General features: G+C 47.3%; 1 protein-coding gene across 3 annotated transcripts; it reads left to right on the plus strand.

The window, feature by feature from the left end:
* Positions 1 to 428: 428 nt before the first annotated feature.
* On the plus strand, positions 429 to 20,388 carry DDI2 (DDI proteasomal shuttling factor 2). 3 transcript variants are annotated; one of them, XM_075520597.1, is made up of 10 exons: positions 429 to 626; positions 5,143 to 5,272; positions 6,333 to 6,563; positions 9,011 to 9,137; positions 11,257 to 11,384; positions 11,980 to 12,108; positions 12,891 to 12,994; positions 13,409 to 13,598; positions 18,033 to 18,095; positions 18,192 to 18,330. In XM_075520597.1, the coding sequence occupies exons 1-9, from the start codon at positions 489 to 491 to the stop codon at positions 18,047 to 18,049; spliced, it is 1,194 nt and encodes a 397-aa protein (XP_075376712.1). In that variant the 5' UTR covers positions 429 to 488; the 3' UTR covers positions 18,050 to 18,095; positions 18,192 to 18,330. The 3 variants fall into 3 exon arrangements, with proteins under 3 accessions (XP_075376712.1, XP_075376711.1, XP_075376710.1); XM_075520596.1 differs by lacking the exons at positions 18,033 to 18,095; positions 18,192 to 18,330 and adding an exon at positions 15,773 to 15,969; XM_075520595.1 differs by lacking the exons at positions 429 to 626; positions 5,143 to 5,272; positions 6,333 to 6,563; ... (2 more) ...; positions 11,980 to 12,108; positions 12,891 to 12,994 and having other exon boundaries at positions 13,520 to 13,598; positions 18,192 to 20,388.
* Positions 20,389 to 21,278: the final 890 nt, after the last annotated feature.

The raw sequence follows: 21,278 nt of genomic DNA on the forward strand, positions 1-21,278 counted from the left end.
GTGCCCCAAGAGGCAAACGGGTGGGCTCAGGGACACCCCGAAAGGCTCAGCGAGGGCCTTGGGGCACCCCAAAACGCACACGGAGGGGTCCGGGGAGGAGAGAGCCGCCGGGAGACGCGGTCCCAAGAAAGCCGGGGCGGGGCGGGGGAGGGAGCGAGCGGCTTTCGGGGCGCGCCGGGGCTGCTTCGGGGAGGCAGAGAGGGAAAGGGCGCTGGGGTCCCCTGCGTCCCTGCCCCGAGGGCTGCGGGGGCGAGCGGGGGGCGGGGCTTGGGGCGCGGGGACCCCCGGGGCACGGGCCCCGCCCACGTGCCGCCGCAGGGGGAGAGGGGCGCCCCCCCCTCCCGCCAGGCGCCCACCGATTGGTCGAGCGTCCCTGATTGACGGCCGGCCCCTGACCCGGCGGGGCGGGCGCTTTGCGACGGCGGCGCTTGACGGCGGCGGCGGCACTTGGCGGCGGCGGGGCCGGTGGCGGCGGCGGCGGGTCGGCCATGCTGCTCACCGTGTTCTGCCTGCGCCGCGACCGCAGCGAGCTCACCTTCTCCCTGCAGGTGGACGCCGACTTCGAACTGCAAAACTTCCGCGCTCTCTGCGAGCTGGAGTCCGGTATCCCGGCGGCCGAGAGCCAGGTCAGGCCCTGCCCGCCGACGGGCTCCCCCCGAGGACCGGGGGAGGGCCCGGTCGTTACCCCCCCACCGCGGGGTTGGGGTCTCCCCTTCAGCCCCCGGGGCCTCCGCCCCGCCGGATCCCGGAGTTTGGGGGTTATCGGGGGGGGGGTCCCTCCCCGCGGTTTTGGGGAGAAACGCGTCCCTTTTCCCTCAAAATCCTCCTCTGCCCCTCGGGGGAGGGCTGCGGGTCCCCGATGGCCCGATGTCTTACGCGGCTTCCTCCGGGAAGGGCTTGGTCTCCTCCCGCGGTGGAGCTGAAAAGGAGAATAACATGTTTTGGGTTTTTTTATTGAGTTTTCAGAGGAATTTGGGGTTTTAGTGAGGAAGGATTGGGAGCGAGAGGAACGCGAGTGGGAGAGCGGGGAAGGTGGCTGCCCGCGGTCTCCTCAGACCCCAGGGAACGAGGCTGAAACGTTCGGGAAGGGGCTTATTTATCATCCCAAATTCCTGCCCGCGTCTGGGGCGGAAAGGGAAGATTGAGGCTTTTTCCCCCCTTTTTTTTTTGTTACAGGTGTGGGGACCGAAGGGCGCATCCGCCTGGTGTCCCCCAGCAAAGATCCCCTCCGGCCCGAATTCGGGGCTCACTCGTCGCGAGCGTGCCAAAACCCACGGCAGGCTGCGGCGTGGGGGCGGCTCTCCTCCGTCTGTCCGTCCGTCTGGGGTTTACTCACTGTTTTGGGTTCAGTCCCACTTTTTTTTTCAATTTCTATCTGTTTATCAGCGGGGCGACACGTTGTTGGACAGGGCGATGTCAGCTCCTTTTCTGGCAGAGTTTGCGGAGTTTTGTGGCGATGGCTTTTGCTTCCTGAGCCTTTTCCTAGTCCAAATTCCTGAAGTATTTTTCTAGTCAAGCAAATATTAGTCAGCGATGGAAAAACAGCTGAACCGGTAGCCCTCGAGGTGGACGTGTTCCCTCACCGAGCAGGTTCCCGACGCTTCACCCGCGGCGTTTTGCTTTATCTCTGCCTTTGGTGAGCCTTTTATTTTGGGATGAGAGGTTGGTTTTGAGGAGGAAGCGGTCTCCAAAGCAGGGCTAGAAAATCAAGTTTAGGTGGATTTTCCGTTAGGGGAAAAACTCTTGATTTTTGGTAGGAAGCGAGAAACCACCTCATATAAAGGTTCCCATCTGCTACGCTCCGGCACACCCCCGGTGTCTGTGTCGCAGCCCCCAGCAAGGCACCCAGATTCGCAGCCAGTAGCGGGGACAACCTCTACGTGTGGCACTGCGAGCCTTCGGTGGCTTTGGTATCTCCAGGCACGTGGAGTCTAAACTCCTCGTCGTCAGCTTTGTCCCCCTTGCGTCAGGGTAACCTGCCAGCTCTGGGTCTATTTCAGGATAATGAGAGTTCACGGATTTTTCTGCTTTATATTTTGCCGGGACTTCCCTTGCTTTGAGTTTTTGCTCCACCGCAGTTAAACTGCTGGGGTGTTTAGCGATTATATCAGCCGCAGGTAACGGGGATCAGTGCTGTGCTTTTTGTAACCACCTCTGCTTTCCTTCTGCTCGCCCATCTGCCGTTTATGCATCATCTTGCTTCCTTCTTTTTAACGTTTTCTAGCCACGTATTTATTGTTCCTTTCTCTGCTTTTCTGCCCGGTGTTTATGAAGTGTTTCGAGGACCTTCAGTGGGGGGAGAGTTATAAAAATACAAGTTATCGGTGAAGCAGCTGGTTGTGTAGAAGGCTTTTGCGTGCTCGAACCATCCTCCACAAATAGGCAGTATTACGTTTACCAAACTTGGTGGGTTACTGCCATTTTTCCATAACCAAGGCATACATTGTGTTAAAGGTGTCATGGTGGCACAAAAGAGAGGATGAATTTAATAGCAAGGGCTGCGCAGGGTGGAGTGAACCGCTGCGGTGTGTGGAGGAGGGTTAATCCCAGCCCTGTTCTCTGCTGTTTTGTGAAATCAATTCCGGGTGCTGCAGTTTGGGGTGGAGGTGAGCAGGGGGCTGCAAAGTTTCCGAGGGATGGCTGTGGCCGCAAGGTGTGGAGGGCGGTGTGAGATAACGGGGACGGCTGCTGGCAGGGTGCGGTGACAAGAGGAGCTGGGCGAGGAGAGGGGAAACAGCTCGGCTTGCTGTGGTTTCCTCCACACGTCGAGGCGGTGGCTTTTCTGGAGAGGAGATGCGGAGGCTCTCGGTAGAACCGCGTTCTTCTGGCAGCACCGTTAATTTCCTTTGTTTCTCTTTCTTTTCGCGCCATGCCTTTCCTGTCCTTGGCTGTTCTTAGGAAGATTTAACGGGTTCTGGGTTTGGATTGATTTATGGTTGCTGGTCTAGCGCTCTTGATTTGGGTTCCTTGCTCCATAAGGACGCAAGGAACTTGCGTCTACCCTATGGCATCATGCAAAATCCAACCGTTGTGCGGTCTCGGTGCATCCCTGCCCAGGTCACCCCCCCAAAGAGCCCGTGTCCGGTACCTGGCCAGCCTACAAGCTCGCCTTCTAAAATATTCTACAAATCTACAAATCAAATATTCTACAAAATGCAGCAAAATTAAATCAGTTTGTTCTAACAGCAGAGCGGAATGGGTCAAAAGCGTATTAAGCCGTGCTGCTAATGGATGTAGAGTGAGCGCTGGGCGCTTAATTCATTGTCTGAGGTGTTAAGGCCGAATGCTCATAAATCCAATCCCAGCAAGATGACAGAGGTAAAGCCTCACTTAAACTGATTAACTTGTCTCTTCCAGAGTGTCTGCGCAGGGAAACTGCCATTTAAGATTTGCGCGTGCAGCTCGGATTTATTACAAGCTTGCTTTCTCTGCGGGCAGTGGCGTTACTGAGTCAGACCAGGCGGGACGCGTCCAGTAACGTGAGAGGATGCACTGGGACTCTTCCCATCGCAAGCTGACCTTAATTATGCCAGTAGTGTCTTGCAAGCCATCGCAGTAGAGACCGCGTGCCTTAATATAGCTTGCAAACACACCCGTGTTTGCTTTGGAAGGGACCCAGGCTGGTGCAATACCGCTGAGGTTGTTAAGTGTGTCGTTAATGAGAAGGTAGGAAGCTCGTGCTTGTTTGTAATCAATCACGTGTGTTTCTCTAATCCTGATGACTCTGCTGTCGCACGGGGTTCTTGGTAATTTTGCTTTTTCAGTCTTGTCTTTGGTACCACTGCTGACGATGGATCTCCGCTGTTAGAGTCCACTAGTGTAATATTTCTGAGCTGCTGCAGTAAAGTAGTGAAAGTCTGTAGCGTCTTCCAGACCTTAAGACGCATAGTAATTGGGTTTTTTTGGATCTTCTTCTTGGATCTGCTACTTGCGATAGCATTGGGTAGAGCCGTAGCCCATCCAGGCAAGGACTGCGAAAGCTTCTCCCACACAGCTCTGCCAGTCCCGACCTGCAGCAAACCTGTTGTTGCTGAACCGGCCTTTTCCAGACTCAGAGAGACGCGGGTCTTGCTAAACTAGGTGGTAAACGTGAAATTTGATCGTATGCCCAAGGGGTTTAGGCTGAGTTCTCCGGCGTTTCTTGCTTTGGACTCCTGCCAGGGGAAGGAGGCTGTTGAACTGATCTGCCTAGTCTCACTGTGCTCCAATGAAGGCACAGAACCCTTAATGTTTAGCAGATACTGTTTCTGGGAACTTTTATTCCCATAAAGCCCATCTTTATTTTATTTTTCTTGCTTCCTGTAATTTAGGACATCTGTAGATATTACAGATCTAATGTTAACAGAAGTGTTCCCATGGTGATTATTCATTTTTTATCTCAATATGTTTTTACGTTTAACCTGTGGACCCCTTGTTAAGTCAGATTATCATAATAGAAAATGATGTGACTTTGTGTTTTATAGTCAAAAGAAGTTCATTCCCTGCCATGGGCTGACTGCAGTCTCGGGAGTGGTGTCTTTGGGTGCTGAACCTTCAAGTCTGGATAGAGTTACATCACTGAAGTAAACTGGAAATCACTGAGCTAATCATTGAGGTCCCTGTAAAACTGGTTATTCTGGGGAACCGTGTTGTGGGAAAAGGCAGAGATCATAGATACTGGCCTGGATCATCCGTGGATCACTCCTCATCGATGCTGCCTGCGTGCACGCAGTTGGTCCTTGGTCAATAGGTGCCAAGTTGGGGGGAGTTGTGTAATCATAGAGGTTGGATTTTGGAAACGTGTGGCAAACAGCCCTGGTGCAAGGCTTGCTTTCCGTTAAAAATCTTGGCCTCTAATTAAGAGAGACCAGCCCTTCTCCGAGATGCTGGGTTTCGAGAAACCACTGCCGGGTCTCGGTAAGACCAGCTCTGTGTCGTCGTCCAACCACTTACTTGATGAGGTCTTTCTGTGCCTGAGATAGAGTTGCTTTGGCAGGGCGTGCCCACACCCGTGGTGAGAATTGCACACCTTCCTTTCTGAAGCTTGAGATGGGTCCAGAAGATTTACCAGAACGCTTTCCTAAAAAAATAAAACTAAAAAAAGCAAGATGTTGTCTGCTTTGTCATGGCTGGTGTTTTTCATTGCACTCTCTCCGTGAACAGATAGTCTATGCGGAGCGGCCTCTAACTGACAACAACAGATCTTTGGCCTCCTATGGCCTGAAAGACGGGGATGTGGTGATTTTGCGACAGAAAGAGACTGTAGAGCCACGGCCCTCCATCCGTTTCCCAGGTGAGAAAGGATTTCTGCTAACTTTTGCTCTGAGCGTACAAAGATCTCGGTATTTATCAAACACCAACTCCATCTCTTGTCAGTCTCCTTTAGTACCTCGCTGGGCAAAACACTTAGGGAGGGCGGCTAGCGATGAGGCAAGGGGCTTTTAAAATTAGCTAAAGGGCTTGTTATTTAATGTTTTTTTTTTATTCCAAGGAAGCTAATACCATTTTACTGTTCTTTTGGGGAAATACAGAGAAAGCGAGGAAGGTAACTGGTTCAGAACAGCAGTTTTTGTAAAGACGTGAATTTTCATACAACCGCCGGTTCCCTTCCCGCTTGGTGTAATGGCGCAATAATATGCGGTCTGTGCGGCTCAGACACATTAAAAGGCTGTTGGGATGTGCGCTCTGAATCTGTACTGTGAGAAATACCCAGAGAAGCCGCATCTTGACAAACCCAGTTACGCAATCGTGCATACATGCGAAAGACTTCTCGGATAACGTCTGAGTGGAGCCCTGCTCCTCTGTCCTGCCTTCTGCAGCGATTCCTAGCAAATCCCCATCATAAAATATCGCTGGAAAAGAAGGGTACTGCTGGCTGAGAAGGGTGTGGGAGCGTGGCTTGAGGTCTTCATCCTTCTGCCTCAGCTGGAGGATGGGTACCTGCAATGCAGGTCTGCAGAGATGTTACTTTTTTTTCTCCCCCTGTGCTTTTTTTTTAATCCGAGAGATTCAGAAGTGCCTTAGAGATACTGGGTTTAGCCTTGCGATCCTTCCGTGTGGTATTCACACTTATGAAGCTGGAAATAACCAGTCTGCGATTCAGTAAGTGCATTTCAGGGGATAAAAAATGGGCCAGATAGAAGGCTAGACCGGTTACATAAATACGTGCTAGCATTCCTAACCCAGTAACCTGAGTACGTGGCCGTGCTTCCGACACGCATTGCTGTTCACAGAATCCGGTCTAATAGTGTAGCATTAAGAGCAGCGCATCCTTCCTGTGGTTTTTGCACTGCGTTTTTCAAGCAGAATTGTAAACATGAAGCGCTGACACCTCTGACCTCTTTTCCCCCAAGGTCTGCCGAGGATAGACTTCAGCAGCATTGCGGTTCCTGGGACCTCTACTCAGCAGCATCAGCCACCAGCACAGCGTCTTCGCCCGTCACCTCCCGATGCACCTTCGTTCCCTCAGGGTTTGGACAATCCGGCACTGCTACGAGAGATGTTGCTTGCGAATCCCCACGAGCTGTCCCTGCTGAAGGAGCGCAATCCGCCCTTGGCAGAGGCGTTGCTCAGTGGAGACCTCGGTAAGTTGGGTTTTTAACCTGCAGGAGGTGGTTTTAAATGTGTTTGAGCTCCATTCTAATAAAAGGCAGCCACAGGTTTTTAACTAGCTGGGATGTTCGCTGCCAACTCATTGGTGATGCTGATAAAAGGTGCCAGTTGGGAGTACTCAAGGCAGAGTTCCTCTCCTTCTAACAAGACTGTTTCTGGCAAGTTGGGCATATTTCTCCTGCTTGGCTTTTTTAATATCCTCTGTCCTCTACTTTGAAGTATCAGATGCACAGATAAGTCGAGTGTCTGTGAAGACAAGTGGCTCAGCTCCTGATTTTTTATGCTAAGACTCACCGAATGCACGTTTTCCAATAATGGTGTTGCGTTTGCTGCATCCCAGAGCCCACTGAGACCTCAGTAGAGAGCAGTACACTATAAAACCAGCTCTGTCCGTAATGATTAGCTGCTATGGAAGTGGACGTCAGAAGGGGAGAGGAAAAGGAACAAGCAAATAGTGTCTTTAGGGAGCTTTTTCAATAGGAATAGTCATAAATGTTTAAGTTTCTGTTAATCTTGAAAGTTTTCATGCATTTTGGGGACAGTTGAAGCCCAGTCGCATGTCCTTCACTTCCTCTGCAGGTGAGTAGCTGATGTTGGTCCCTCATTCTTTGTGTGATGAAAGCTTTGAACTCTAGTGTCCTTTCAGTATGAAAACAGGGTGGTGTTCTGGGCATCAGAAGATGTGCTTCTAAACCTCTGCAAGATGTTTAGTTAGGAAATAAGTCCTGTTGAGTTTGGGGAAATGAATGAAGAGAAGGAGCTTCTAGCAGGAGACTTCTTTTTCCACTTTCAAGGTTACATCCTAGTGATTGCTCTCTGTCGAAGGAAGCTAGAAAGGAACTCGCATGGATATTGTCAGCCTATTTCATTTTTTAATTCTGACTTTAGTTCATATCCAGAGTTAAAACCATGTCCTTTGCGCTCTCAAGCTTCTTCACGCTTCTTGCAAGCGCTGTGTCCATTGTGCGGGAGTTTTTCCCAATCACCTTGAGAAGATGTGCTGCTCTTGGCACAGAAAAGGAGAGGTTAAGCCCAAGACACCCAGAACTGGCTCATCTGCTGATCTGTCTTGTCTTGTGCACATTAAACTTTGCATCAGAAGTGCATTTTTAGTCCCAAATCGCCGCAGTGGGCTGTCAGAAGGAAGTGGTTTGATCTGGTTATGCTCTCACCGTTCTGTACTGCTACTGTCGGCATTTGGGCACAGATCCAGTTCAGGTCTGGCTCTGATGCCCAAGTATACACATAGATATGTGCCATGTGACTGTGCTGGGTGCTCTGCAAGCACTTTAGAAGGCACCTGCTATACAGAAGCCTAATTAAAAAAAAAAAAAAAACACCAAAAAAAACCCCAAACCAAAACCCCAACAAAACAGAAAAGAAAACATATCCGATGCCTTCTTCAACATGTAACAGCCTTTGAGCCAGAGAGCTTCTTCATGGGAACTGCATTTCTGGAAGCAAACCCACAACCTGCTGTGTTTACAGAACTTAATTTATTGCCAAGTCCTTTTGGGAACGTATGTGATTGCATCCAAGTAGTAAAAAATAGCCAGAGGCCATCCAAAAAGTGGGGATCTAAAATCTGTGTCCTTAAAACATGTGGCTAGACTTTGTGGAGCAGGTGTCCCGCCTAGGACCTCTTGATTTCAGTGGTAGGCATTCGGCTTCAGGGATTATAATGTCTCTGTCTTTGCCTATGTTGCTTGGGTTTGAAGTAAGTTTTGTTGTTAGCCTTTTTATGTCTTACAATTTTGCGTTTGCTCTTTGCTGGATCTACAGGCTGTTATTTTACCAGGGATTGCTGTGTGTAAAACGTGATAGATTTTGCAAGCTGTTCTTGTAGATGATGGGCCATCTTACTGAGAGCTATGAAATCTTGCTTCTATCTCTGTCTAAAGCTTTTTCAAAATACACATGCACTCAAGCTTCGCGTTTGAATTGTGCGAGTTCTATAGTCCTGATTTCTGCTTCGGATCTCATTTATCTGCTGGTTTTGCAGCTGGTTTTTTTTGAGTATTGTGTAGGCAATTCTTGCTGCAATAGAAGAATGAATTCCTGTTTTAATGGCAGCTCTTTGTTTTAAATATTGTCTTCACATTTTTTCCATTTTTCTTCCATATAAAAATGTACATGCAAAGAAATGGAGTTTGTGCTGGGTTTGGGTAGCAGACACAAGGAGAAAGAGCTCTGTCCAGTTGCTTTTCATCTCAGTGGTTCCCAAGTTTGGGTTCCCAAGTTTGCCACCGATCCTTTGAGGTCCATCCACGCTGCCTTCAGATGAAGCCTTTTTTGCGTGTGCTGCTGAGTCTACCCCTGAGTGCATGCTGGCATAAAAAGAAGAGTTTGCTGTGCCAGAACTTGATCTGTAAGAGTAATTTCCAGTAAAAAGCATTTCTGTATCTCCTTGTTACTGCAGAGAAATTCACCAGGGTGTTGCTGGAGCAACAGCAGGACCGAGCCCGGCGGGAGCAGGAGAGGATCCGACTCTATTCAGCTGACCCTTTTGATCTCGAGGCACAGGCCAAGATAGAAGAAGACATAAGGTAGCAAACCAAAGTCACTTGCAGGCTTTGGAGGTCTTCATGGCGCTATTTTCCACAGGGTGGTTTCATCCATGGTGCTTTTTCCTTGGAGGATGCAAGGAGTGTGTTTAGATCCTGCCTTAAGATGCTTCCAGGGCAATGCTCTGAGCCACCTTTGCACGTGGGAAGGTTGGGAATTGGGGACATGTAGGCACACCCCATCCTTTAGATGTATCCAGTTTGAGCACAGATCGTGAGGTGCCAGCACCGCTGTCCACGTGTGTGGTGTCCCAGAGGTGTCTGAGCTGGTCCGCTCTGAAACGAGTGCTTGTGGAAAGCACTTAGCCGAGATCCTCTTGAGAGGAGGCACTTTGGTGTCTCAGGCATGTTTTGAACTGGAGAGCCGGGCCTGCGTTAAGGCTCTAAGCTGAGCTCTCTGCACAGCAACGTGGCGTCATTTCTCCCAGCTGCCTTTGAGATTTGGTTTCGCGTACTGCTAATTGTTTTGTCTCTCTGGCTAATTCCAGACTCTGAACATCACTGCTGTCAGAAGAGATGTTCTGTAGAAATACGTCCTGCTCATCAGCGCTTGCTTCCTCTTGCTGTCATCCAAATGTAATTGCATTGGGCTGAGGCTAGATTTCTTAAATTGAGTGATAAATCCTTGAGTCAAAACATGACTGGTGTTTTTTTCCCCCAATAAAGAAATGTCTTTGTGATACAGGCTCATAGTTGGTCATAACCAAAACTCATTTGTGACAAGAGTCATTCTTGCGTTATGGCTGACAAGGTGTTGGTGCCAGATAAATGCTTAGCTTAGCAATGCAGAAAAATACACATTTGTAGATAGCAAAACATTGCTCGGAGGCACAGGAACGCTTTCCTTCCTCCATAGATGAGGTGACAGATAAAGGTGATGTGCCCAAGGCTGTGCAGCTGTTAGGGAACAGTCTGGGCATCTAGCAGTCCCCAGATTTCACACCCCACTTAGTTTCTCTGAACTCCTTGCTTTATTAGATGCGCTCTGCCCAAGATCGATTGGAAGCTATCGTGAGCATCGTATTTTTTGAGACGTGTCTCTGTCCTTCAAGTGGAGAGTGTCAAGCACAGAGAAAACAGAATAATGGATTTGACAAGAAAACAAACTGAAGATTAACCACTGTATATCCGATTTAAGCTTAAATAATAGAAGACAGGACAACGTGTGGCTCTTTGTTTCACAAGTACATGAAGCGGGACAGACTGGCAGTGGGGTAGCAGGGTGCTTTAGCTCCCAAGCGAGCCAGGTCTCGGATGCTGTTAGCTGTTTGCCTCCCGCACCAAGAAACCACACCTACCCATCTTGTTGTGGGAAGGCTACCACAGTACAGGAGATGGATAAGAGAGGAGCTTGGGGTTTTTCCCCTTCCCCTGCTGAGGCGAAAAAGTGAAATGGCATCAAAATTGGAAGCCCTTTTCCCTTTTTGGTAGATAAAGCTATTTCAGATGCAATCGCTACAGATACCTACCACTTCCAAGATTGCTGTAGGGGCTGTGATGGACTTCTTGAAGAGTGTTTCTTATGTGTTTCTGAATTTGCAGTGAGGGCTTGTGCTCATGGTGGTGTTCTCGCTGCCGTTTTGCTCACCTCCCTCCCTTCCTATGCTTGGAAAGGAAAGATACCAGGGAAACGTTGGAGGATTTTAATGTTCAGCTGCTGTGTGGGATTCCAGCATTGTAGCTACTGGCAACATCTTCATCGTGTGCCCTCAGCACTTTATTTTAGAGTGACTAATAAATACACAGGATTTTCGCTCACAAGTTCTCCAGGTTAACTCTGTGGTGACAGGTTGCTGTTGCAAACAGAAGGTCGTCGGGTGCTGTCGTGTGAGTTAGGCAAGGTGTTGGAAGGAGCAGTCTTCATGGCTGCTGGGGAGCGACTTGGTGTCTCTGGATTAAGCCAAGATCATTACTAGCAATCCCTCTGCTAAGAAGGCTATGTTTAGCTAATGAAGCAGTCTTTGTTGTGGTTTAAACATGCTGTTTGTAAAGTGAGCTGCAGCGGGTGGGATTACCAGCTCTGTTTGTAAGTCAGAGGGATGCTTATAAGGTTTGGCTGATGGAAGGTCTGGCTTTTCTCTCTCTTCTTCATTAAATTCAGGCAACAAAACATTGAAGAAAATATGACAATAGCAATGGAAGAGGCCCCCGAGAGTTTTGGCCAGGTGGTGATGCTGTATATTAACTGCAAAGTCAATGGACATCCAGTGAAAGCCTTTGTTGACTCAGGTGAATTGCCCCCATTTTCATCTCTTTCTCCGTGCTCTCCTTTCCCTCACTGAGGGAGACTGTAAATGCTCCGGAAGTTTTGCCCAAAAATTCCACAGTAAAGCACTGCATTACAAGATTTTGAAACACCTAATTAAAACCTGAGGGCAGCTCGGGCATTGTTTAAGGCGAACGGAGCAAATTGTTGTGAGAAGCAGCGCGCGTGAGTGCTTGAACACCCCAGATCAAGGCTCCTGTGAGAATTTCTGGGGCTGCGATGCCAGAAAGGTCTCTGCCACGTGTGTATCTTATCTCGTTTTACAGATGGGGGAATTTCGCATGCCTTTAATGCTGTGCTTCTCATCCACAGCCTTAAAGGGAAAGTACTTGGGGTTATTCCAGCTCTACAGTAATACGTACTTTACTGTCAGTGCTGATCTGTGTACACACAGTCGAGTCAACGCAGTGGGATTCACAGGAAGCCTTTATGCCCTAATGCAGCTGCTGATGCAGTGTGGTTTCCTGGCTGCTGAGTGGAAGATCTTAAGCCCTTCCAGGAGAGAATTTTAATTTGTGATGAGCTGTCAGGATTTAACACCAATTCTATTGCTGGTAGGTGCCCAGATGACCATCATGAGCCAAGCTTGTGCTGAAAGGTGCAACATAATGAGGCTGGTAGATCGGCGATGGGCTGGCATTGCTAAAGGTGTAGGGACGCAGAAAATAATTGGCAGAGTGCACTTAGGTAAGTACTGGCATTCTTCCTGGGGCAGTTTTAGCAGCAGTTTGACTGCATTTCCCACAATCTTGGCATTGAGGAGTATCTGGTTTAATGCTATAATTGTTAAAAACTCCCACGGAGTAAAATAAAAGTGCATATGCAATATGTTCATTTGTCTCAGGCACAGTAGTCTGGCTTCTGTCTCATTTAATGCTTTTTTAATGGAATTACCTTAACACTCTCAGGTGAAGGAGTCCTCAGCTCAGAGGATATGTTCACTCTGGGTGCAAAAAATGGGGCTAATGTGAGATAGCAGGAGCTTTCCTGTTTGGGGTGGGACTGATGGGCAGTATGAGTTGCTCAGGAAGGGTTCCAGTACAGTGGAGTGTTTCATGTTCCTTTGGGAAGAGAAGGCTGTCTGTGCTCTTGTGCAGGTTTTCTGGATGAGAGACAATTGTCCTTATTGTCTGAAAAATCAACTGTCTTCACTGTTGTTGCTTTTTCGACTTGTGCTCTAACGAGCTGTACACAGCTCCTCTAGCTGGGAAGGGTTAGATAAGCAGTACTTAAGGCTCTAGAGCAGGTCAGCTTTTAAAATAATTAACTTCTTGAGACCAAGGCAGGCTTGGTAGTCCTGGGGCTTGCACAGGGCTAGACTTTCTGTGACCCAAACAGTACCTCAGAGCTCTGGTTTCAGATTTACCCAGCAGGTTTGTGCAGACCTTTCCCAGGAGATGGAGGAGCAGAAAGTAGATTTGTTGCGCCACAGCGTTGCGAGGTGGTAACTTATCTCCCTTGCATTTCAGCTCAGGTCCAGATTGAAGGGGATTTCCTGGCGTGCTCCTTCTCAATCCTTGAAGAGCAGCCCATGGACATGCTTCTAGGACTGGATATGCTGAAGAGGCATCAGGTATCTTTTGAAACAGTTACTGGCTCTTCCAAGTTAAGTGCTAAGTGCAACATAAATGCCATGCCTGTGAATTTATTAGGATTTTTCTGGGGAGAGTTGATAGTGGATTATCTTCCAGCCAGTTATGAAAGAAATACATACACTACATATATCATGGATAGCTATAGGGTGTCTGGCTGCTCCTTGAAGTTTTTTGCTCTCATCAAAGATGCTCAGAGCTTTCCAACTGAATGATTTATTACAAATCAAGTCATACGGAGCCCTTTGCTTATAGCTGGTGCTCTTGGCCCACTTTGCTTAGCTTGCTATGAGCTGTTCTCATTGGAAATGGATTGTTTAACCTTGTTTCCCCTTTTTCTCCGGGAATTGACTGGCTCTTACGCAGGCCCCTGATGTCTCGATGCTCTTTCACAGTGTTCGATTGATCTCAAGAAGAATGTACTAGTGATCGGCACGACTGGCTCGCAGACCACTTTCCTCCCGGAGGGCGAGCTCCCCGAGTGTGCCCGGCTGGCTTATGGGGCCGGGCGGGAAGACATGCGGCCAGAGGAGATTGCAGACCAGGAACTAGCAGAAGCAATACAGAAGTCCGTAGAGGAAGCAGGTACCAGGAGGAGCCCAGTTGAAATATTAATCTGCATAGTTTTCTTGCTGTGCATCAGGATGTCTGCCAGCAGTCCCCCTTCTCAGCTCCTAGGAGATACAGTCTAATCCAGCATCAGCGAGTAAATGGTGGAGAGAAAGGGGCTTTATTCTTGCTCGTGGCCTCTAATTGCACTTCTCTCTTCCTTTCTGTACAGTAAAATCTGTCTGCATGAAGGCATTCGGGGGTGCTTGCTGTTTAATTTGTGCTCTCCTTGCAACGTCCTACCCGCTCTGGTTTCTTGGCCTTCGAAGGTGTGGAGATAAATGGTTGCCTCTGGCACCCATTCACCTGGGTGGAGTTGTAGTGCCTGGTCAGGGACATGGTTCAGTTGTGTGATACTGTAGCAGCCTCAGGTAAGGACAGCTTTGTGGAGTCTTCTGCAAATCCTGTTCTTAATAGCTGCAGCATATAAAAATAGAGGAGCTGTAGCAGTAAGTACAAATCTCTGGACAAAAGTTCATGACAATTTTTAGAAATAGTACTATTTGCGCTTTTTTTTTCCCTAGAATGGAGCTTGTGCCCTTGGAAGGTGAATTGCTTCTCTTACTGAAGATTACTGTTGCTCTAAGTTTCAAAAGCAGCAGCTGAATTCACATCCTAATGTATATCATCAGCCTTAAATGTGATCTGCAAAGAGAATTTTCACCCTCCCCATACATTTGTTCCCTGTGCCTCTGGAATCTGTAAGCTGCACAAATGCAGACTGACTGGGCCATGGAGCGTTTTGGTAGCTGCAAAATTTAGTTAAGTGGAGATGCCAAAATATCTGAACCAGCTATGAGCCAAACTGTCTGAAACTCAGATTTTCTGCGTAACTCCTCCCTTAACTTCAGCATATGCTTTTGACTAAAGGAAAGCTTCATTATTTTTTTTCCCCTGCTATTACAGTGAAGCTGTGAGTACCTCACAAGGTGTATTCCTTAGGCCTTTTCCAAAACTTTTAAAGATAACATTTTACATGCAAGTGTTTTATAGAGACTTTTGAGTTTTACTGCTAATTTTTCCTCTGAAAGCACGCAGTAAGATTCTGCTTCCCACACACATGCAAAACTCTTTGCCGGGTCACGTTTAAGCTGATAAAGTTGATTTCTTCAACAGTTTTAGTGCTAATTTTTTAAGACTCTAGCATGTTCCTATTTAAAATTGAAGTGCGATAACCAGCTTTAACTCTCTCTGTATTATATAACCAGTTGTAATGTACTGATGTTTTCTTTAGCACTTCCCAATTGCTGCCTAGTAGTCCAAAGAGAAATCAGTGACTTTCTTGCAAATAATGAAGTTGTTTACATTAAGGGGAGCACAGGACTGCACTTACTGTTCTCTCTGACCAATTTTCTTCTGTTCTAAGAATGTAAGTTTTCCAGAGATGCAAAAACCTGGAGAGGAAGGCCTGGCTTTAATGAATCAGCAAGAAATGGTTTACATGTTTGATTTTTAAAGCCAAATTTGAACGCTTATTAACTTAAGTTGCAGCAAGTAGAGAGAAACACAAACATAGATTTGACCTTGCCCTGTCAGGTTTTGACATAGCTAAAGGTCAGACTCGGTAGTTTGGGCTTATGTCTCTTCACATAACCTGGCAGAGAAAATGTGCAGATGTAAATATTAGTTCTTTTCCTGTTAAAACTTTGAGCCTGATGAAGCCTGGGTTGGTTTTTGCAATATCTCTCCATTTCGGATGAGACTTTGCAGACATCATAGTTGGTTGGACTTAGTTCTCTGCTGAAAGGGTCAAATAAAAAGCAAACCTCAGCCCAAAATATATGAGTCTTTACAATAAAAGCATTTTAGTCGAGTGCTTTAAAATGAAAAGTGCCTAAAATGACTTAAATCAAAGCTGCTTATGTACCAGTACAGTTCTAAAGACCACGTGGCTTTGTTCAGACTAATCAGCAGCCTACCGTTTTCCATTGATGCTGAGCCCTAGAGGAATGTAAAAGATTTATGAGAATAGGAAATCCATTTTGTGTATTCACTTAATTCTTGTAGAACACCCATGCGCAAAACTAAGGTAGGTCTTGTTTAGATTGTGTGTAAGTCTTAGACATGTTACAAGTCTCTGGCTCACAGGCTATAGCCTAAGATAGCAGAATATTAATGTACGCCCTCTTCCTCTCTTCCCAAACTATTAGCTGCTGCTAGATGGTACCAGGAAAACCAAGTGAAAGAATGGGAAACTGGAGAGGGAGAGAACATAATGCAGGACCGAGGAAGCTCAGCTCCCCGCAAGGCCTGTGTTCTTTCATAACAGCTTGAATTTTTGCTGCCTTCTGGTAGATGGTACAACAGAAATCACTGCGTACATCTGTAGGCTATTAAAGTTCTCATTCTGAATGCACCTGGATTATTCTCGAGCTTTATTTAATCCCCTGAAGCCCACTTTAGCAAGCCTCATGATTTCTGTCAGCTGACTTGCTGGTGTTTCAACACCTACAGCAAGGCAGCTGAGGTGGTAGTGGAGTCCTGGTATGTTTTACTGTGATCTAGATCCTCCACCTCTGCTTCAAGTATGTCTGCGAGCTTGCTCTTTTCTGCCAATATGCAGTGTTTTCCCCACCACCACCATTGGTAGCAATTTTGTGATTATGGAGGATTTACAAAACTGGCAGCAAAACTACAGTTGCTTTAGGAGGAAGCGTATTCAGGTAGCTAACCCCATATACAGCTTTTCATCCAGACAGCCTCGATATAAGAAGGGCACTGCCACCACGTATGCAACTCGGGCTTTTCCTACGAGAGGAATTTATCCCTGATGGTGCACTTTGCGGAGAAGAGTTTGTTCCCAGTGTTAGCTGGATCGATATCCTTGATGGGGCTGGGATTCAGCTCCTGTAGATCCACTGTCATCATCCTCCCAGGGTGTCTCGGAAGGATGACGCTGAGAAGTGCTTGGCAGAATACCAGCTACTTCTGCTGTCTAAATGACTGCAAATCCCTGATGTGTTTGACTGATCAGGCCCTTATTACTGATCCACTGAGTCAAAAGACAGTTCTGCTTCCTCTCTCAAGGACTGGCTTGGGAGCAGAGAGCGTGAACGTAATCCTACCGCATAGAAACAAAAAAGGATCCTTCTGGTTTTCATCTGTAGCCTGTGTCACAAGCCTCTTTGCCACCCTTATGAAAGATGAGCAGTCTGAAAATCTGTAAGATCATTCTGGCTTTTTAATACTCCAGCATTGCCAAGTTGTTGTAGCTGCATTAAGACCAGGTGTGCAGCCAACAGAAGGGATTGCTCTGTGCAGGGGCTACTGTATTTTATACCAAAGTGTATTGATCAGAGGTGTGGTATCACAGCATGTAGCACACCATTTTTATGTAATGGAAAATAAAAGAAACAAGTAGCTGAGGTGAAAAAGGTAGATTTCTTCCATGATGTGGAACTTAAAGGAAATCCTGGCTGTACATGTGAGCATGGTTAGCTGTCCCCCAGTACACCCGGGTATCTGTAAAAAGAGAAAGACTTAAGGTAAAACGTGGTATATGTTTAAGACCACTGAGTTTGGAGGCCTTTGGAAAGGCAAAGGGAACTAATGCAACAAATCATGCAGCACAAAATCTGGATCACCGTTCGGATGTCTGATGCTGGGCAGAGTAGGGCTTTAATGGAAGAACAGGCGCTCTTACAGCAAAGGTCGTGTTAGTGATTTAATGAGAGCATGTGAGCTGATACATTAGCAAGATTAGACTATTAGCAAGATAAGTTCACTTATTTAATCTGTTCTGATAATGAGACCCAGTGTTTGGTGCTACTGATAGAGATCTGCAATTCATTTGTTCTCCATGTGGAGAAGGAAACGGTGAGCTGGGTTTGACTTCTGGCTGTCTCTTCCTTTGCTTTGCTCTTCCCAGCCTCGGGCAGCAGTTCCTTTGGGGGATTTCTGCCTTTCACCCTAGGATCTTTATGCTTCCCTTCTGCAGCAAGCTGATGTTTGCTCGCCTTCTCCTCCTTGTGATGCCACTAGCTATCGCAAGGCAATAGCTGCTGGGAGCACAGTCCAAGAATTGTGATGCCCTCTTAATTCTCCTTTCCCTGAAACATGGCTCCTGAATGTCTTCAGCTGTATGGAGAACAAACCAGTACGGTGCTCAACACGTGCCTTGTGCTGCATATATTTTATCAAGTGTGTAGTATCACCCACGGACCACTCAGCAGCATAGATAGTGCAGAACAGCCTTTAAATTGTTCTCCAGCATTTATTTTTTACTTGATGTAATGAATTTCCCAGGCAGAACTCCTGGAAGTCAGCAAACGTGAGGAGCTCCTGCTGCTCGTACGCTGTCTTGATGGACAGTTGGGAGGGGAGCTGCGAGGTCGCAGGACTATAACCATGCATGTGGTGTGCTCTGAACACTAACACAAGTTTGGTGTGTTTGTTTCCTAATCCAAACAGAACGTCAGAAGCCTTGATGCATGTAGTGTGTGTTTACTGCAGCTGGAGTGGGCCACAGACCAGGTATTTATAGCCATCGGTTTAAAAGTTTTCGCTACTACAGTGAGAACAGTGGTTCTCGTGTGTCCTAACAACTTCTTTCTTTCTGTCTTCTGTTAGAGAATAGTGACAAAGAAACTACCTCACTGGAAATGCCCTCATTACCAGCTTCTGATGGGTTTCAAAATCCAGTCCAGTCTTCAGGACTAAATTCCAAGATCTGTAATCCCACAAATCAATTACTTGATCGTTCTGTCTCTGCCCCTGCTTCAATTTGCTCATCCGAATCTAGCCTCGCAGAGCCCATTGATCCTAGAGCCGTCAAGTCTTTTCAGTCTTCAACTGAATGCCAGATAACCCCAGAAGAAGAACATCCTCTCTTATTACAGCATCTTTCCAATAACGCTTCCTTGGCAAATAACGACCCTTCTCCCCAGACAGGGGAGGTAACCTGTTGCAATCCAGCTTGCCTTTCACAGAAGACACTCAAAGAAACATTTATTGCTGACAGTCTAAAGGAATGTAACGCTAAAGAACAAGACCGCAGACAGGACCATCCTTTGGAAGTGACAAAAGAAAATAGTTTGGTTGACACTGCTGCTAAGCACGGGCAAAATAAAGATGTATGCCTGTCTTCAGAACAGGAGCAAAAGCATGAGCTTCCCATAGACCATCAGATATGCAAAGAACCAGACAAGGAACATCTGGAGGAGCAAACTGAGACAATTGACCCAGAAACTCCTTGCAGTGTTGGTGGGGTTGAGAAACCTGTTGTGGAAGAAGCCGGCCAGCCAGCAAATGCTCCTACGGAAATGAGAGGAGATGGACAGGAGAAAGCAGGTCTTTCCTGTGCAAAAGGGAGTATCCAAATGTCAGCCTCCTGTAGCTATATGCATACGGAAGCCTTCATGGAAGTAGATGTGGTTGAGCAGTCTGTAGCTGAAGCACACAGCTTGGCAAGTGAGCAGAAGCAGCAGGCTGAGAACAGAAGTGTATCTGACCTGAACTCAGACGCCTTTTCTATGGAGGTGGAGTCGCTGCAGTCTGCATCCTCCTTGAGTGATCCGCTTTCCACCGGTGATGTCCCGCAGCCTGAAAGCACTAGAGAAATTTCTGCAAAGTATAATGAGTTGTCTGATTTGGCGGCTGAAGACAGCTCTTCTCCCTCGAGCATCCATCAGCTGGACACGGATCCAGGAAGACCTTCAGAAGAGCCATGTTTCTCTCTAGCATCAGCCTTGAAAGAGCTGCACAAGCTCTTGATTATCAGTCAGAAAGGAGAATGTAAAATCCTTGCCTCTGAAGAAGTCTCTCAGCTGGAAATGGTTCACAGAGAACCAGCAGCACAACAGAAGGGGCTTTCTGAAGATGAGGAGAAAGGCTCAGATCCAGCCAGCCAGGAACAGAGTTGTTCCTTCCATAAGGTGAGATCTGAAGGTGGAAGAGCAGAGGGGAAACAGCCTTGCGATTCTGGCATAGAGAACATCAGCATTGGGTCTGTCGGTCACATGCAGTCAGCTCTTGGAGAAGGTGCTTTAGAGATTCAGAAGTTTTCAGGTAAGAGTGATTTGGTTGTGGTGAATTCTGCAGCGACATCTGACCAGCAACAGAGCTCTGAGCAGGTGGAGGTTTTGGCAGAAGGTTATCAGAGTCCAACTAGTCCGACTTTGGAGCAAAACGCATCCGTTTCCTCTATACCTGCTTTGGATGAAGGTGCACCTCGAGATACTCAGAGCCTGTTCGCAGGAGCACCTGGGAGAAGCAGCACTTCTGCTCCTGAAGGTCCGAGGCCATTGGGTGGGTGTGAGGAACCACTGCTGAGCCCACCAGCTGGCCATACTGGACTTACCTCAGGTGCTTCTCCACCACCTGCTTTCCCTGCAGCTGATGTTGATCGGATCCTCGGTGCTGGTTTTACCACACGGGAAGCTCTTGAGGCTTTGGAACAAGCGGATGGAAACGCAGATCTTGCTCTTCTCATTTTGCTAGCCAAGAGTATTGTTGTTCCTACGTAACTACAGAAGAGGTAGCTGACTGGGGTGTCTTTTCTTTTAAAGGACGTATCTAAATTATACACCGTAATGTACAAGCAGAATGTTGAGCCAGATTTTTTAATTATTTGCAGCCAAAGTAACTTGTCTCTTCTGTTTCACTCGTTAGATTTGGCCTTTTTAAAAGAAAGAAAACGTCCTAGCATTGTGTGGACAGGATAGCTTTTAATTATGCATACTGGATTAAAATTAATGTTTTTATTTAAATGTACAATTTTAGAATAAGCTCCAATGTTACAAATAAAAAGCAGAAGCCATTAAGATCACCGCCCTGTACAGCGCAAAGCAGATTGTGAAGTGAATTGACTGTGCGTGTGCACAGGACAGGAGGTACATGCTGCATTTGGTATGGCGCAGTCGTGAAACAGCGCTTATCCAAACGGACTTTGTGGATTTGTTTTAGCTCTCCTGCGCTTTGTAACCCAATGTCCATCTGTGACGCTGATGAAACTATTATGGCAGCTACTAAAGGTATGTAGATGCCCACAGACGTGTAACGCTTTGCAAGAGGAGGGAGAGGTGGAGGGGGTTTTTGGAAGCGTGTGCTTTTTGTGTGTGCACAGGGAAGGCTGATGCCTATTTTTGCCAAACCCTTCTATGCTCTTGGGCCAGTGTGTTCAAGTTTACAAAGTGGGGATAGAAGAAGGGGAAGGGATAGAATTTGGTGCTACCGAAACTTAAGAGACGTTTTAACTTATTTGAAGATGTGCTGGTATTAATTGCGGGGGGGAGGGGGGGGAGAGGAGAAGGGAAAAGGAGTATTTTACTTTTTTTTCCTAGCCTTGCCCACATCATGTTTCCCCCATACAAAAGAACAAGCTCAACCACTTTAAGGCAAAACCTTAACGACGAAATTGTTTAACAAACCAACCATGTGTTATGGCTCTTAATCCCCCTCTGCCCCTGGAAGAATGAACTGTTTCAGTGGATGCATTCTCTATGCACCGAGCACGGGTGTGGTCAGAAGAATGAAGAAATCTGCTCTGCACTAGTTTGTCTCGATGTTTGGGGATGATCTGTCTCTCAGCTGTGGAAATGCAAACTGCGGAAAGCCTGTAGCGGCTGGTGGGGTACTAATTTAATACCTCTTAAAGAGCGAGGGCTCCCCAATAGGGTTTATGAAACAAATGCACTGATGTGGCTTCTGCATTATAAC

Source organism: Mycteria americana, chromosome 18 (assembly GCF_035582795.1).
Source record: "Mycteria americana isolate JAX WOST 10 ecotype Jacksonville Zoo and Gardens chromosome 18, USCA_MyAme_1.0, whole genome shotgun sequence".
Lineage (NCBI taxonomy): Eukaryota > Metazoa > Chordata > Aves > Ciconiiformes > Ciconiidae > Mycteria > Mycteria americana.

Coding starts and splice junctions, on each gene's coding strand:
- DDI2 (XM_075520595.1), top strand. CDS start 18,224: ATGCCCTCATTACCAGCTTCTGATGGGTTTCAAAATCCAGTCCAGTCT.